At 41.3% G+C, this 15,726-nt stretch overlaps 1 protein-coding gene across 2 annotated transcripts in view; it reads right to left on the reverse strand.

The window, feature by feature from the left end:
* Nucleotides 1–15,726, reverse strand: part of JADE3 (jade family PHD finger 3) — a 102,152-nt gene that overhangs the window by 10,180 nt on the left and 76,246 nt on the right. For both annotated transcript variants that reach the window (XM_054714305.1, XM_008152999.3), the window contains exons 5-7: nucleotides 9,751–9,941; nucleotides 6,729–6,940; nucleotides 553–720 (exon numbers count right to left, since the gene is read on the reverse strand). In XM_054714305.1, the coding sequence (XP_054570280.1) occupies nucleotides 553–720; nucleotides 6,729–6,940; nucleotides 9,751–9,941 (571 nt within the window). The remainder of the gene's footprint in view (nucleotides 1–552; nucleotides 721–6,728; nucleotides 6,941–9,750; nucleotides 9,942–15,726) is intronic.

A 15,726-nucleotide genomic window follows, 5' to 3' on the forward strand; every position in this document is an offset into this window, starting at 1 on the left:
AACTAAGAAACAAGATTAAATGAGGGATGGAGTTTTGGATAAAGAATGCCTTAAGCAAAAGTTGAGTCCAAGTTCCAAAAAGAGCTTCAAAAATCAACGGGCACCCATGACAATGCTGAAAAGAGCTGTTGCTCACTTAATAGCTTAAAACTGGAAACAAGTCAAATGTCTGTGGAAGGAGAATGGATAAAGAAATCGTGGCAGAGCCATACAATGGGATACTACTCAGGAACAGGAAGGAAGGAATGCTGATGCTACCACACAGAGTGCCAGGCAGACAGAAAAAGAGCATACTGTGTGATTCCATACACATCAAGTTCGGGAACAGACAAAACTAACATAGTGACTGGAATCACTCTTGGGTAATAGGGACCCAGAAAGGGCCTGGAAGGTAGGTATGAGGAACCCTTCTGGGGTGCTCCACATGTTGGCCTGGGTTATGGTTACAGATGCACACGTGTAAAAATTCATGACACCCTACCCTAAAGCAGTATCACCTCAGCAACATGGGCAGACGTAAAGCATGGCCACGGAGCCCGGATGAGGTCTTACCTCTGGAATCCACAGGGCACAGCTGACATGAGCCCACTTAGTCCCCGTCTTGGTGGTCTTCATGGCTCCACCTTTCTTTGGACATAACATGCATTGCGCAGGAACACCCACGACACAGGAGCGGCACAGCCAGCTGCCTTCTGGCACCTTGAGGATGCCGTAACAGGCCTGGAGAGAGGAGAAGCGGGGAGGGCGGTTAGCATCTTCTCATCAGGGTCTGTGTCTGCTCTCTGGTAGTTACAAAGGACCCTCCCCCTTTAGGAAGAAGAGGCAAATAAGACCAGACCAGCTCATATCCGGAGTTCAGTCATTTTAAAACACTCAGGGGGAAAAGGCAACTTCTAGCATCTGTTCTAGGATCAGCATGTCTGTGTTCGAGAACTGACTTTAAGGACAACAGAATAAGACTCGAAGAAAACACAAGCAAGGCTACCCGACTGCTATCTGAGTTTGGGAATTACATATTTTTTTCTTTTTTGCCCCCGTTTTCTTTTTTTTTTTTTTTTTTTTTTTTTTTTTTGAAAAATTTTTTTTTTTTTTTGAAAATGAAATGTATTTTATTTTATTTTTTTTATTTATTTTTTTTAAAAATATTTTTATTGAGGTATTATATGTGTACATATCTTACTATTACCCCTCCCACCCCACACCCACACATGCCCTCCCCCCCCAGAGTTTTGCGTCCATTGTTTATGCTTATATGCATGCATACAAGTCCTTCGTTTGATTTCATAACTCCCCCACCTTTCCCAAACTTTCCCCCTGTACTTTGAAAGTCTGTTTGATGCTTTACTGTCTCTGTAACTATCTTTTTGTTCACCATTTTATAATGTTCTTTACTATCCCTAAATGAGTGAGATCATGTGGTATTTTTCTTTCATTGACTGGCTTATTTCACTTAGCATAATGTTCTCCAATTCCATCCAGGTTGCTGCAAATGATGAGAATTCCTTCTTTTTTATGGCAGCATAGTATTCCATTGTGTAGATGTACCACAGTTTTCCGATCCAGTCATCTGCTGATGGGCACCTAGGCTGTTTCCAAATCTTAGCTATTGTAAATTGTGCTGCTATGAACATAGTGGTGCATATATCCTTTTGCCCCCGTTTTCTAAAGCTTCTTCAATGATTATTATAGTCAGTCATATACATACATATATATATATAATATTTTTTTTTTTATTATGGTATTACATATGTGTCCTTATTCCCCCATTACCCCCAACCCCCCCATTCATGCCCTTACCCCTCTGTTGTCTGTGTTCATTGATTAGGCTTATATGCATGCATACAAGTCCTTTGGTTGAGTCAGTCATATATTTACGGAATAACTTCTACATGCCATGCAGTGTTGTGATCAAGAAAAAAAAGTATTAAAAATAATTACAGTGAAAGTTCTGAGGAGCAAATGAGCTGATGTGTAAAGAGCCAACAGTGCCTGGTGCATAAACACACTCAGCAAATTGTAGCAATTACTTGCTTGGGTTGAAGAAAAAGGGCCTTGTGAATAAATCCGGAATGGAATATAGTATTAGGCTAATCACAATACTCCATAATGAGTTCTGGAAGCTGCTTCAAATCCTTTATGGAATGAAGTCGGACAAATAAATAGATGAATTACTGGGGAGAGGAGGGAGATTAGTTTGAAAATTCTAGATTTCCCTTTCGATACCTGTGATTTTGCCCATCCTCCCCCTCTTACTGCTCTGCTCTCACCATTAGAGACCAAACCTGGGTGACCACCTGGCTTCCCGTGTGGTCTGGCACAGCCTCCACTACTGACTGCGTCACCGTGGCAGCTTCCAATCCTGCGCCTGATCCAGCAGGTTCACCCACAGCTCACACAGAAGTTAACAACAGTTACCATCGCGTCACACTCCCACCAAACTGGCCCCTTTCCAGACTCTCTATCCCTATCACCATGCTTCCCACCTTCCAGATCCAAATCCTTGGACTCGTATTATCCACCTTCCTTCATCTACTGTCCCTGGGGCTTGATAGGCCGCCCTACTGAGTGACCCCTAGACTCTGACCTTCCTTGCCATCCCCACCATAATTGCGCCATCCAAGTCATCATACCATGCATGTCTAGATTGATTTATTTCTGAATTCTCTTCCTCTCCCTTCACACCTTCAATCCTTCCTCTATTTGTCTGTCATATTATTCTTATTAAAACACTGATATCGCTGAAACCGGTTTGGCTCAGTGGACAGAGCGTCAGCCTGTGGACTGGAGGGTCCCAGGTTTGATTCTGGTCAGGGGCATGTACCTTGGTTGCGGGCACATCCCCAGTAGGGGGTGTGCAGGAGGCAGCTGATTGATGTTTCTCTCTCTCATCAATGTTTCTAACTCTCTATCCCTCTCCCTTCCTCTCTGTGAAAAATCAATAAAATATATTAAAAAAACACACAACACAAAACACTGATATCATACCATTGCACAGCAACAAACCCTCTAGAAATTCCTTCTGCTCTTACCCTCACCCCCTCTAAACCAGAGGTTGGGCAAACTACTCAAGGCCTGTCTTGTAAAGCCAAACAAACTGAGAATAGTTTTCATATTTTAAAAGGGATGTTTAAAAAAATGTGACAGAAACTGTATGTGGCCCTCAAAGTCTAGAATGTTTACTATCTGGCTCTTCAAAGAAAACCTTCGCCGGACCCTGCTTTACAGCCTGCTGCTCCTCGCCTCTTGATCCCCGCCCTCGCCTCTGTAGTTTCCCTCACCAGATACGTAGTCTGTGTCACGTAGTCTCCTCTCCTGAGGCTATTACGCTTCATCTCCTCAGTGAGCTTCTAAGGTCACTGGAGGTGGGTCCTTTATCATCAATTTATCTCAAATGCTCTCTCTCTATGCAAAGCCCGAGTTGGTGGTTTGGAAGAACAAATTAATTTAGCTCAAGAACTGAAGCTGGACTCCAACCAGGCTGCTCTCACCCACAGCAGGGCATATAGGGTTCTTAAACTTTTACATCTTTTCTTTCTCCGAGGCCCGGAAAGATCATCAGGAAAGTAAAACAAGCTTCTTTCCTTAAGCAGAGCCTCTTCCAGCAGAAGAAAGCCCCAAACCAGTGCGGGTTCGAGGAGCACCTTCATCTGCTGGCCATTCTATTGGGTAGAAAATCATTTACTGGGCCTCGTGTACGCTTACTCATGGTCACAGGATCACAGAAGCTTTCTTTCATAGCAGTGGTCCTCAACTTTTTCTAGACCACAAATGATGAAAGCTGTGGACTCTCTTGAGAAAACTGCACACGTACATGAACATATGTTTTCAGTATAATTTCAGGGGCATAAACTCTGCCAAACATGATATACTAGTACATGACAGATATAAAAAACTATGAGCATGTACCTTCAGGCAATTAACTTAGGTCTCAGTCTGAGTATTCAATACCTGGGCTAAGAAGCAGACAATGGAACATATAAAGGGACTTGGAATGATCTCAATTTTCATAGTTTTAATGAAAAAACTTCAAGTTCATTGCTAAAATCTGAAGTCTATTGATGCAAATCTCTCTTCTAAAGTACTGACCATAAGTGTATTACAGGTACAGAGGAACAAACACTTGACATAATACGGTGGCCGTAAAGAGGCAAAATGATGTTTACTAAATATATAGAGGTTCATGATTCTGTTGAGTAACCAAAACTTCCAAATCATGTTAAGTTACTTTTCCGTCACCAGAGGGAGCTCTAACCCAAGTAGCACTTCAGAACTCGAGTGAATCTTCTCACTATGGAAGAATCTTTTTTATATGAAACTTCTATGTGGCACAACATCCAGCGTCAAAACGTACCAGCTTACACTCTGCAAGGCCTGGGCGGGTGTTACTGTCACCTTTTTCTATGTGATGAAAGGGCATCAGTTACAGTCATTACTGGATGTTTTCCAAACAAACAAAATACTTTCGAGGAGAATTATTACGCTACATGTCATTGTTAGTCAAAGAACCCCCAAACAATTCCTTATTATTTTATCCCAACTGTGAAGCACAAACCGGAAATATGTAAAGATGACCTTTGCACTATTCCCTTCAAGCTTACTACAGACCCACAATCATTTATCTGAAAACCCTAAAGTGAGAAAAATTAGGAAATGCAGGACTGCTCAGATCTTAGGAAAGTAGTAGAGTACATACATGGTATATGACCTAACTCCCCAATGGGACCAGGGGCAGTACCATATAACCAAATACATGAACCTTTCTCTAAAAACATATGGCTACACGAAATAAGATAAAGATTATAAATAGCCTCATATTGGGTGACTTCTACTATTGCCCCTACCTAAATTAGTTTTGGTGCCAAACTTAAGCAAAACATTTATAGTTTCAGAGCTTTAAAATTTTGGAAATGCAGAGAAGGGACAGTGAACTTGTATGGTCAGATACTTAAGTTCGTACTTACATGGTAAAGATTTTCTCTCTACGGGTGTAATATAAAGAACAATAACTGGTAGAGTGAAGATACATTTTAACATTCAGTATTCAAAGGACACAAGCAAAATGAAGAAAAAGACCCAATTGGTCACGGAATCATTTTGAGTACCTTCTAACACAGAAGGTTAGATTAAAATAAAGTCTTAAAGCCCTGGTTTTTATCACCTGTTACGGAATCATTTTACACATTTTGTAGCCAGAATGATCTAAAATACAAATCCTATCCTTCAGCGTTGACAGGACAGAACTGAGGCTGCGTAGTTTGTGAGAGAAGGCCCTTCACGTGTCCCTCTCTACCCTCACTCTGTGCTTTCCCTGCTCCACCCGCCACAATACGCAGTTCTGAACTGCTCAGAGTTGCCTCCAATGTGCTCTGCTCTCTCACTGTCCCGTGTGAACACGTCCCCTCTCTGCCTGAACATGTGCTGCTGTTTTATCTGGCATCTCCTTTTGGCCATTAGGATTCAGCTGGGATGCCTGGAAGTTGGCCCTGACTCCCACCCCTCCTATACGCTTCCACAGCAGCACAGACTTCTATCTACAGAACATCTGCCACACTATGCTGGAGGGCATTTTCCTTGTAGTCCCTCCACCAGACTCAGATCTTCCTGGGGGTGAAGATCATGTCTGCCTCTCCATCACTGACTGTTTTTGTTATAATGTTTTTATTGATTTTTCAGAAGGAGAGAGAGAAACATCAATGAAGAGAGAGAAACATTGATCAGTTGCCCCTTTTAGGCTTCCTACTGGGGGATCGAGCCCGCAACCCGGGCACGTGCCCTGACCGGGAATCGAACCATGATCTCCTGGTTCATGGGTCAATGCTCAACCACTGAGCCACACCAGCTGGGCTGACTGTGTCTTCAGTATGCAGCCCAGTCCTGGTGCATGGATGGTGCTGCGTACCTATATGCTAGACAAATTAATGGAACACACAAGAACGAAAAATCACTTAGGATAGAGGAGTTCAAGGAAGAATTTGAACTAGATCTTGGAAGATATGTAGATTTTTTTGACAGCTGGAAGTGGGAGAAGGCATTTTAAGTTGGGGTGTGGCTGAAACATGGAGACTGGACAGTGTCAGGAATAGGGTGCTCCCTTGAGTCACCTTATTTTGCTGGAGCACAGGGCTTGTAGAGGAAGAAAAGGAAAAAGCTGAAAAGAATGTTAATGTCATCATCATCATTAACTGAAAAGGCAGTGTGGTAGAAAGAATGACAAATAACTAGCTCTAAGAGCTTGGGTAAAGTCACTTCCTTCTCCTGGTATTACTTGTAAAATTGAGGAGTGGGGCAGTCTTTTACAGCCCTTAGTTAGGTTCTACGATCTTTAAAAGTGGAGTGGACCTAGCTTCCTGGGAGTGTAAACCCCCAAGGTTACTGGCCATGGGTGTAACCTGGGGATGTAGCAGGGATCTGAAGGCAGAGGAGAGAGTCCAGGAGGTGGGCAGCAAGACTCCCCGGGGGACTGGGAAAGTATTGAACAAGGCAATCTCAATGGCTCGGGCAGGAAGCGACCTAATAAAGACCTGGGTTTAAACCCCTGGGGTAAAGCTTTAAGTCACCTTGGGATCATAGTAAGTATTGTTCCTAAAGGAATTGTTGAAGAACGGCGAGGCCAGATTTTTATTTTCCCCCTTAAATGCAAGCTGCTACCCAGATATGGGTGCCGGAGGTGATGACTGGGCTCCAGCAAGGCTGCCCATGGGGAGGCGGTGGCCTCCACCCTCACTGACCTGGTGCACACAGATGTTACACTTGTCACAGAACACCATGTCATTGCCGTCTTCACTGTCAGGAGACCGGCACACGTCACAGATCACATCTTCGTCATACTCTATGCCCAGCCCTTCCTCTGTCGCAATGGCGTGTTTCATGTTTTCGTGGCACTGACGTTCCAGGACTTCGACTGCCTTTTCCATGAGATTTTCATCAATTGGCTCGCAGCCTGCACAGAAATACAAGCAACCAATCAGCTGGCCAGCCAGCTGTCGTTCCCAAATCACCCACTGGGAGCCCGGTGCAGGGGTGGGGAGATGTCGAAGAACCCTTTAGGAGAGCTACTCTAATACTTACCTCTCTTCACATATTAGTGCGTAACACATGAAGGAGAAATATATTTCACCATGTTCCTTGTAAGAAATATCACTGACCCTTCTAAATTTTCTATCGAAATCCTAGCCAGTCTCTTCCTAAATCTCTGTTTTCTCTTATTCCAGTGAGGGAGGACTTTCACTGAGCTTTGTCATTTTGAACACGTTAACTTGTAGCATAAGAAAATAGTTAGAATCACATAACTATTTCCATATAAATCAGCACTAGCAAATTAGTCCCAATGAGCACATCTAATGACTAAATAAGGACATTTTCATTAAAAAGGTGTTAAGTCATAAAAGAAAATTCTAGGTACTGTACATGCGATTATACTAGAAATAATTCTCAAAATGATCCAAGCAAATTTACCCAAGTATTGTACTACATTTGTAATATAAAATATCCTAAAAACTCTGAAATTCCACATAAACTACCTTTTAATGTTGTAACTACTTATAAAATGAAAAACCTACCCAGGTAGTTCATTTTTTTCAGCCAAGATAAATTACACATTATTTTCTAGAGTGAAAGAGTTACAATGTCTGGTTATAAGAGCACTTGAATTCAAATTCCAACTTGACCGCATATTGGTTATGTAAACTTTGACAAGCTATGTATCCTCTTGAGGGCTTAGTTTTCTTATCTGTAGAATAAAGATTATGCCGAACTCACTGATTTCTTCTGAGGCTGAGATGAAGTAATACTAATACCCTGCTTAGTATAGTGCCTGGTGGTCTGTAGTAAGCACTCCATTTTTAAAATTCCTTAATCTGAGCCAAAAAAATGCTTAATTTAATGTTGTTTTCAAAAGTTTGTTTTAAGCTCTTATTAGCCTCACTACAATATCATTCACCCTAAAGGAATGCTTGAGATAAGGCAAGTCTCCTTTAAATCTCATCCAAGCCTAATTACAGTGTGGTATCCTGGATGGGATGGATCCTGGAACAGAAAAAGGCCATTAGTAAAAAAAAAGCGAGTGGAATCCCAACAAAGCCTGGAATTTCGTTAACAGTAATGTACCTGTGTTAGTTTCTCAGCTTTGACAAATGGGCCTTGGTAAAGTGAGATGTTAACATTAGGGGAAACGGAGACTGTGTGAGGGGTACACAGTAACTGTATTAAATGTACAACTTTTCTGTAAATCTAAAACTATACCTAAATACAAAAGCTTATTTAAACAAACTCGTCCAAAGGGAATTAAGTGCAAAATCCCAAAGGGACCTTGTTATAGGGTGATGTCATGGCGAAGGCAGCCCTGTAACGCCGTAATGTACATGGGTGTTATATGGTTCATAAACACCGCACATCGAGCTGTCAATCCAGTTGATTACGCCCTCCACTCTGATTTTCCCTCTGTCTGTCTTTCATTTTCTTCTCTTCCTGGTCTCCACCCTAAATTACCCTCCCCTCCTCTCAGAAGGCAGAGTAAGAAAAGACATAAAACAAAGAGTTTTAAGAAGCAAGGAGTGAGTATTGGTTACTGGTAGAGTAAGTAACACCATTATGCCAAACTGGGTTAATACAATTTTAATTTATTGTTCACATGCATTAGGAAGGAAGGAAGGAAGGAAGGAAGGAAGGAAGGAAGGAAGGAAGGAAGGAAGGAAGGAAGGAAGAGAAGGAAGGAAGGAAGGAAGGAAGGAGAGAAGGAAGGAAGGAAGGAAGGAAGGAGAGAAGGAAGGAAGGAAGGAAGGAAGGAAAGAAGGAAGGAAGGAAGGAAGGAAGAAAGGAGAGAAGAAAGAAAAAAGGAGGATGGAGGGAAGAAAATGAACAAATGTGAGGCAAACAAAAATGAAATCAAATGCACCCTTCACTGTATCTCACTCGGAGGAATGAAAAAACACCCCCTGTTTCACAGGACCACTCGGACCTTAAACACTGCTTGGGTTGAAGATAGGTAAGAAAGGGTAAGAAAGAGTTGTATATAAGTATGAAGTGAGCGTCCTTTCAGCCTAGGATTTCCCAGAATTGCTGCGATGGCACATTAGGTAGACAGCCTCTCTGAAATTATTTTTATGCTTACTTCCAAGTTTTATTTTTGCTTCATTTTATTTTTGAGAATTGCACGAGAACTCGAGAACTCGCTGGAGGTAGCTCACGACTGTTTGGGGCATGTTTTGCCTTAGGCCTGTCATTCTTATTCTGAGCAGCAAAAGGACAAGATTTGTATTAAGGTGTCGTGGTCACGTCAAACTGTCAGTTGTGGTGGTGGTCACGCTGAAGCTGGAGCTTCTCTCCACTGGGAGGAGGTGGGAGAGGGGCCACGACCTGAGCCCCGTTCAGTGATCTGAGTGCTTTTCAGGGTTGAGTGAGGAACCAGTCTCAGAATCCTTCTCAACCAGAAATCCAATCACCAGTCAGCCATGATCACGCTCACTCAGAACTGGGAAACAGCCTTGTGAAACCCACATGCCAGCCCTGATCTGCGCTATTCGCCATGAAGAAGGGAAGAAAAGGTCCAATTTAAATGTTATCGCTCGATTTCAATATATTTAAGCATTTCTAGTTATGCCTCATGAAGATAAAAATCCAGGAGAAAATAAACAAAAAGGCCAGAAAAGAAAGGAAGCCACAAGATGAAAGCAATTTCAGTGGTTCTGACAACTTTAAAAAAAGATCACATGTCGCATCAAGGAACAACTTAGTTGTGAGAAAACAACTCACCCATTTGTGCAAGTTCTTCATTGAGCGACTGGAGCCAGAACATATCCATGTCGTCCAGGTCATATCGGCACATAGACGCCGCCTGCTCCCTGATGTTGACGTAGCCAAGCTCCGAGTTCTCTGGCTTGGAGCAATGGATGTACTTCCGGGGGCGGGTAAACAGAACATCCTTGACCTTATCGGCGATAATCCTAGAAAAGCAAAAGAAAGACACTAATAAAAATCAACAAATGACAGATGGCAGGCACTGACTGATGGGCCCAAAGGGACTCAGGCCACAGAGTGGAGCTCGATGCTCTCCCTTTCTACCCCACGGAACTCTCCTGCTCTGCCCACTGGGAGGAATGGCAGATCCCTTTCTAGAATGGTTCTACAAATGGTTCTACAAATGCCGTTTTTTTTTCATCTCTGAACACTGACTGCTGATGAAATGCTTCATTTATCCTCATGGCTCCCTGGTCCCTAGTACCATTCATCCTGATAAGATGTTGCATTTTGTGTTCCTGGTGCAATGGCCACCAAGTTTATTTAGAAGGGGAAACTGAGGAAGTGACATTTGCACAGAGGCACAGCCAGATTCCATACCGAAGATATATTTAAGCTCGTGCTTTTCTGCCATGGGGGCAATACGGGATGGTGGTAAAGAGTGCGGCCTACAGACTCACATAAGCCTGTTTTTTTTCCTGCCACTCACTTATATGGCGATCTTGGGCAATTAATTTCTACACGGTTCAGTTTCCTTAGCTAAAAAATAAGGGTGACAATCATAAATTATGATAAAATGATATCAAACTTTTAGGGCTCTTATGGTGAGTATATGAAACAAAATATATAAAGTGCTTAGTATAGTGTATAGGAAAAAATAAAGGTTCAATGTCATTGTTCACCACCCCAAGTCAAGTCTCCTTCCATCATCATTTATCCCCCCATACTCTCTTCTACCTCCCCATACTGTTGTCTATGAATTTTTTTATTTCTTCATTTAATCCCTTCACCTTTTCCACCCCTACCCCCTCTGACAGCTGTCAGTCTGCTCTCTGTTTATGAGTCTGACTCTATTTTGTTTGTTTATTTTGTTCATTAGATTCCACATATGAGTGAAATCATATGGTACTTGTCCTTTTCTGACTGGCTTATTTCAGTTAGCGTAATGCTCCTCAGATGATGTATTATAGAATTGTATACCAGGAACCTATATAATTTTATTAACCAATGTCACCCCAATAAATTAAATAAAAAATAATGTCATTGTTATTGCTGTTATATTTATTCTCTTCACTGTTTATGTAAATGAGTTAAAGTCAAGAGGCTGTGGACATACACAAACTTAAGGTATTTCTCAGCCATAAATGATAGTGACTGGAAGTCTGAGCCAGGGCTACATGATGGGAGTAAAGATTCCTGTTCTTCCATCAACTTCTTCAGTAGCCACAGCAAATCCATATTTCCCCTTACCCTTTCTAACACTTAAGAGCCCAAGGCAAGTAAATCAAGCAAGGGAACAAATAGAAGTTTCTCACACCAATGACCTATTCTACAACTGATGTCTTAGGTATGCATGAAGCATCAGAAAATATAACCAAGAGGAAATCTGAATGATTATTTTCTGGCAATTTTAAAGAACAGGGTGGGCCATCTAAAAAAAAAAAAGAGAGAGATATGTATGTCATCACGAAATAATGAAAATTGTTTGTCTGGAGCCAGTTTCTTTATTCTAGAGTTACTATATACGTAGGTAGATTCATGAACATAAATGTATTCATATGAAGACATATAAATATGTACAGGCCAAGTCCACTCTGTAAATACAGAGTAAATATTTCCTCCTAAGCATCCGTCCAAAAGCTTATGATTCCAAATAAGAGATGTTGGATAAAGTTGGTAACTACACACATTTGTATATGTTAATTTTCCTACCATAGAGAGTTATTAAAGCCAAAGGGAACAAGTATTTGAGGAAAAAAGCAGAACCCCAGAATATTAATTGAAGCTAAAAATTTGGAAACTGCTGTCAGAGGCCTGCTTCCAACTGAAACCAGCCCAACGGAAAAGGACGAGACAAGCATGCGAATGCTCCAGGGACTGAGATTAAACATACTGTGCATTTGTGGTGCGTGGCATATGAGGTAATTATAGAATATCTCATTTTTTTCAAGATTCAGCTTTTTCTAAGAGGCAGAATATTTGATAACTATTCATCTCAATCGTCTCACATTTTATGTGAAATGAGGCAGACTATATGTTTTAAAATTAAACTAATATGTTTATTAAGCTTCTGGAAAAAAACACGGGAATATCTTTTTAACTTTGGGATAGGCAACGATACTTTAAATAAGACAAAAGCCATCAACCCATAAAGGAAGAAACTGGAAAACCTCTTTTTATCAACTATATAGGGTGAAGCAAATAATACAAGAATAAACTTTGTGTTTTGCGTACTCAAAACTGTAAACCTCCTTTTGCCCCATCCTGTATATAACAAACTTCTACAACTCAATCAGGAAAAGACAGATAGCCCCATGAAAAACTGGGCAAAAAAAACTTGATTAGATACTTGACAAATAAAGGCTCTCAACCTCATTAGTTATCACAAAAATGCAAATTGAAATCAATCACTATTACCTACCAGAATGGCTAGACTGGAAGACTTGACCCAAAACTGACAATCCTGTGCTCATAAGGAAGTGGAGCAGATAGACCTCTCACACACCGCTGGTGCGAGTGTGAACTGGGACAACACTTTGCTGAACCATTTGGCAGCTGATATGATAGCTGAGCATATACATACCCTATGACCTTGCAAACCCATTCCTAGGGATATACTTAACAAGAAAGTAAACACATGTCTACCAAAAGATGAAGAAAATGTCTATATTAGCATTTTTCATAATAGCCGAAAACTGGAAGCAACCCAACTATCCATCAAGAGCAGAATGGAAACATAAAATGTGGGATATTCACACAATGGAACATGACACGGAAGTGAAACGTAATGATCTATTGCATGCAACAGCATGGATGAATCTCACAAGCACAATGATGACCAATATGAAGTTCAAAAACTGGCAAAATGATCACCTATGTGCGGAGGTCCGTTAGTGGGCAGGAGCAGAAGGAGGGCTTCTAGGCTGTTGGTACTGTTCTATTTCTTCATCTAGGTGGCAGTTAAATGAGTGTATTTAATTCACGAAAATTCAATGAGTTATACAGTTATACTTTGGTTACTTTTCTGTGTATATATTATACTTCAATGCAAAATTTATAATAATGATAACAAATGATGTTATCTCACTCGTCTTTTCATATGTGTATTTTCAGATGTAATTAATAAGGTCTGACTCTAAGAACAGAGTATATGACAATAAAAAGATTATAGACCAAACCAGTTAATACCAAAGGCAAGGAAATGCGTGGGTAAAAGGTAAAGTTAATACACAGTCACAAGGAGAAATTCTTGTATGTATAATGATAGAGGGGAAAGTCTATGAGAATTAGTGAAAAAATATTATTTTGGAATTAAAAAAATGGAACTTTAATATCAAGTACATATAACATTGCTATAGCTGGAAGAAATATCAGGATTATCCCTGGGGGATTTTCTTCTCTGGCTACTATATACTAGGTACTAGAGGCAGTCTTTGAATGGTCACCAAACCACTGACCAAATCAGCAAAAGCGCACAAGCCTAGAGGTCTGAGCAATTTTGTTAGAATGATGTAGCTGGTGCAGCTCTCAATTAGGATGCTTGGGTGTGAATGAACATTTCAGTAACCTTCTTGATAACTGATGTTTGGTGAGAGGACCCACAACCACACCTGCTTAGCCCCACAGGATGGAGGCCCGCCCACCTGCTCCTAGGACGGGCCGCTACCTGCCACCTCTGGCCCATATGAACACTGCTCTGACACCGAGGAGGCAGGACAAGGAAGCTGCAGTCACTCTAAGCTGACACGTGGTCTCTTCTGGTGTCTTACGTACAGTAAGTCCTCAGTGTGGCTTCAGTTGATCTACGTAAGTATTTTGTATTTAGAGACTATGCTTCATTTCCTAATGAGCGAATTAGAATCATGTGTCGAACAGCACAGCTACTGCACAGATATCATAATGCCATGGTTTTAAAGCCTGGAAATACATATTTTAAAAGCTAACTCAACAGGAGCCCCTTGAAGTAGTATCTCTAGTAGTTTCCCAAGATGCCCCTTGTTAATCTTGCCACTCTGGGCTGCCTGCTTCTCTACCAGACTTCATGCCTCATCTATTCAACAGGACAATTAATTACAACCTCTGTGACAGATTGTGTTTTCAAAATCTCACGTGCCCTTCTACAATGTGATTTTGCCACTTCCGCATCAAGCGGTAAAGTCTGTTCCCTCTCCCGCCCCCTCTGAATCCGGGAGGGCTTGTGGCTGTTTTCACCAACACAACACGGCAGAAGTGACGCTAGGAGAATTGCAAGGCTGCGTCTTAAAAGGGAATACGGTTTTCACCTTGCTTGCTGGAACACGTGTATGTGGAGCCCTGAGCTTGTAAAAAGTCTGCCTATGCTGAGGTTGTCATGCTGTGTGGAAGCCAAACCACATGAAGAGGCCACGTGCAATCTTCCCATCATGCCAACCCAGGTGACGGACATGCGAGTGAATAAGCCTGCAGATGATTCCAGTCCCCAGCTGCTAAGTCACCCTCAAACTTTAAGTCTTCCTAAGATGAGGTCATAGACGTTGTAGAGCAGAGATAAGCCATCCCCCTGTCCCCTGTCTGAATTCCCAACCCCAGAATCCATGAATACGATAACATAGCTGCTTGATGCTGCTAAGTCTGGGAGCAACAGTGACTGGAAAAACAATTTATACGGCAATAGTATGGAAAAACTGCCAAAGGACTGCTTTAAACTTTAAGTAAGATAAACGTGTGTATGACAGTGCTCTGTACTCTGCACTGCATTCTCACAATGGGAAGCAAGATGGCAGACTGCTGCTGCCTAAAATGGAATGAGGAAGGAGCTGTGGGAAGGGGGGGCAAGGAGAGAGGGGAAGAGAGGCATGATGACGAAATACAGCAGTGGGAGGCGGGCGTGTGTTCCTTTTTGACTGGGGGCTGTCCTTCCCTTGACTTACTATATGAAACCTACATTATCTTTTCAAAGTAAAACGAGAGGATTGTCTTTAATACTGAATATGGGGTATCAGGTAATGAAGAATCAAAGATGACTCTAAGAATTTTAGCCCAAAAGACTTCAAAAAAGCAGTCTTTCTGAAAGGACGGATCTACCTTCCGTTAAATGTGGAACTAGTTTGGTAAGAAGATCAGTAGTTCAGTTTGGGATATTTAAGTCTGAAATGTCTACTGGACATCGAAGAGGAAATGTTGAACTGGTGGTTATATGTTTGAGTTTGGAGTTTTAGTGAAAAAAGTACAGCTGCCCATAACTCAATTAGTACAACTTTTACATTCCAGGGAGAAATAGGGGCCTGTCTGAAAATCTAATCATTCCCTTTTCAGAATCATTAATGACTCCAAAGTATATGCTGATATATTGTTAAGTGAAAAAAATTAAGAAGGTTCCCATTTATTTATATATGCATATGTATGAGTATACCAGTATAAGCACATACTAGTACACTATACAGTTAATGCTTTGTATTCTGATTATTTTTCTTTTGACATTAAGTCAATTATTCATCTACAATTTTAAAAACATACAAACACATACGTGGTAAATACATCATCAGCCACTTGTGTGTCATACAACTTATGATGCATACTTCCTTTCTACCAAACATGAAACGCTGTTTTCCTTCTATTGGAACCTTATTGCAATAGAAACTAGTTTAAATATACAAATGAAAACCTAACAGAAACTTCCTGAAGCTTGTCTGTTACTAACTAGCAATGAAATCATCCAGTCTACCTGAAAACATGTAATGGGAGTCAACACCATTTTTATTTGTTGAACTTAGTTTCAAAGATGCCTCGTGG

Source organism: Eptesicus fuscus, chromosome 1 (genome assembly GCF_027574615.1).
Source record: "Eptesicus fuscus isolate TK198812 chromosome 1, DD_ASM_mEF_20220401, whole genome shotgun sequence".
Classification (NCBI taxonomy): domain Eukaryota; kingdom Metazoa; phylum Chordata; class Mammalia; order Chiroptera; family Vespertilionidae; genus Eptesicus; species Eptesicus fuscus.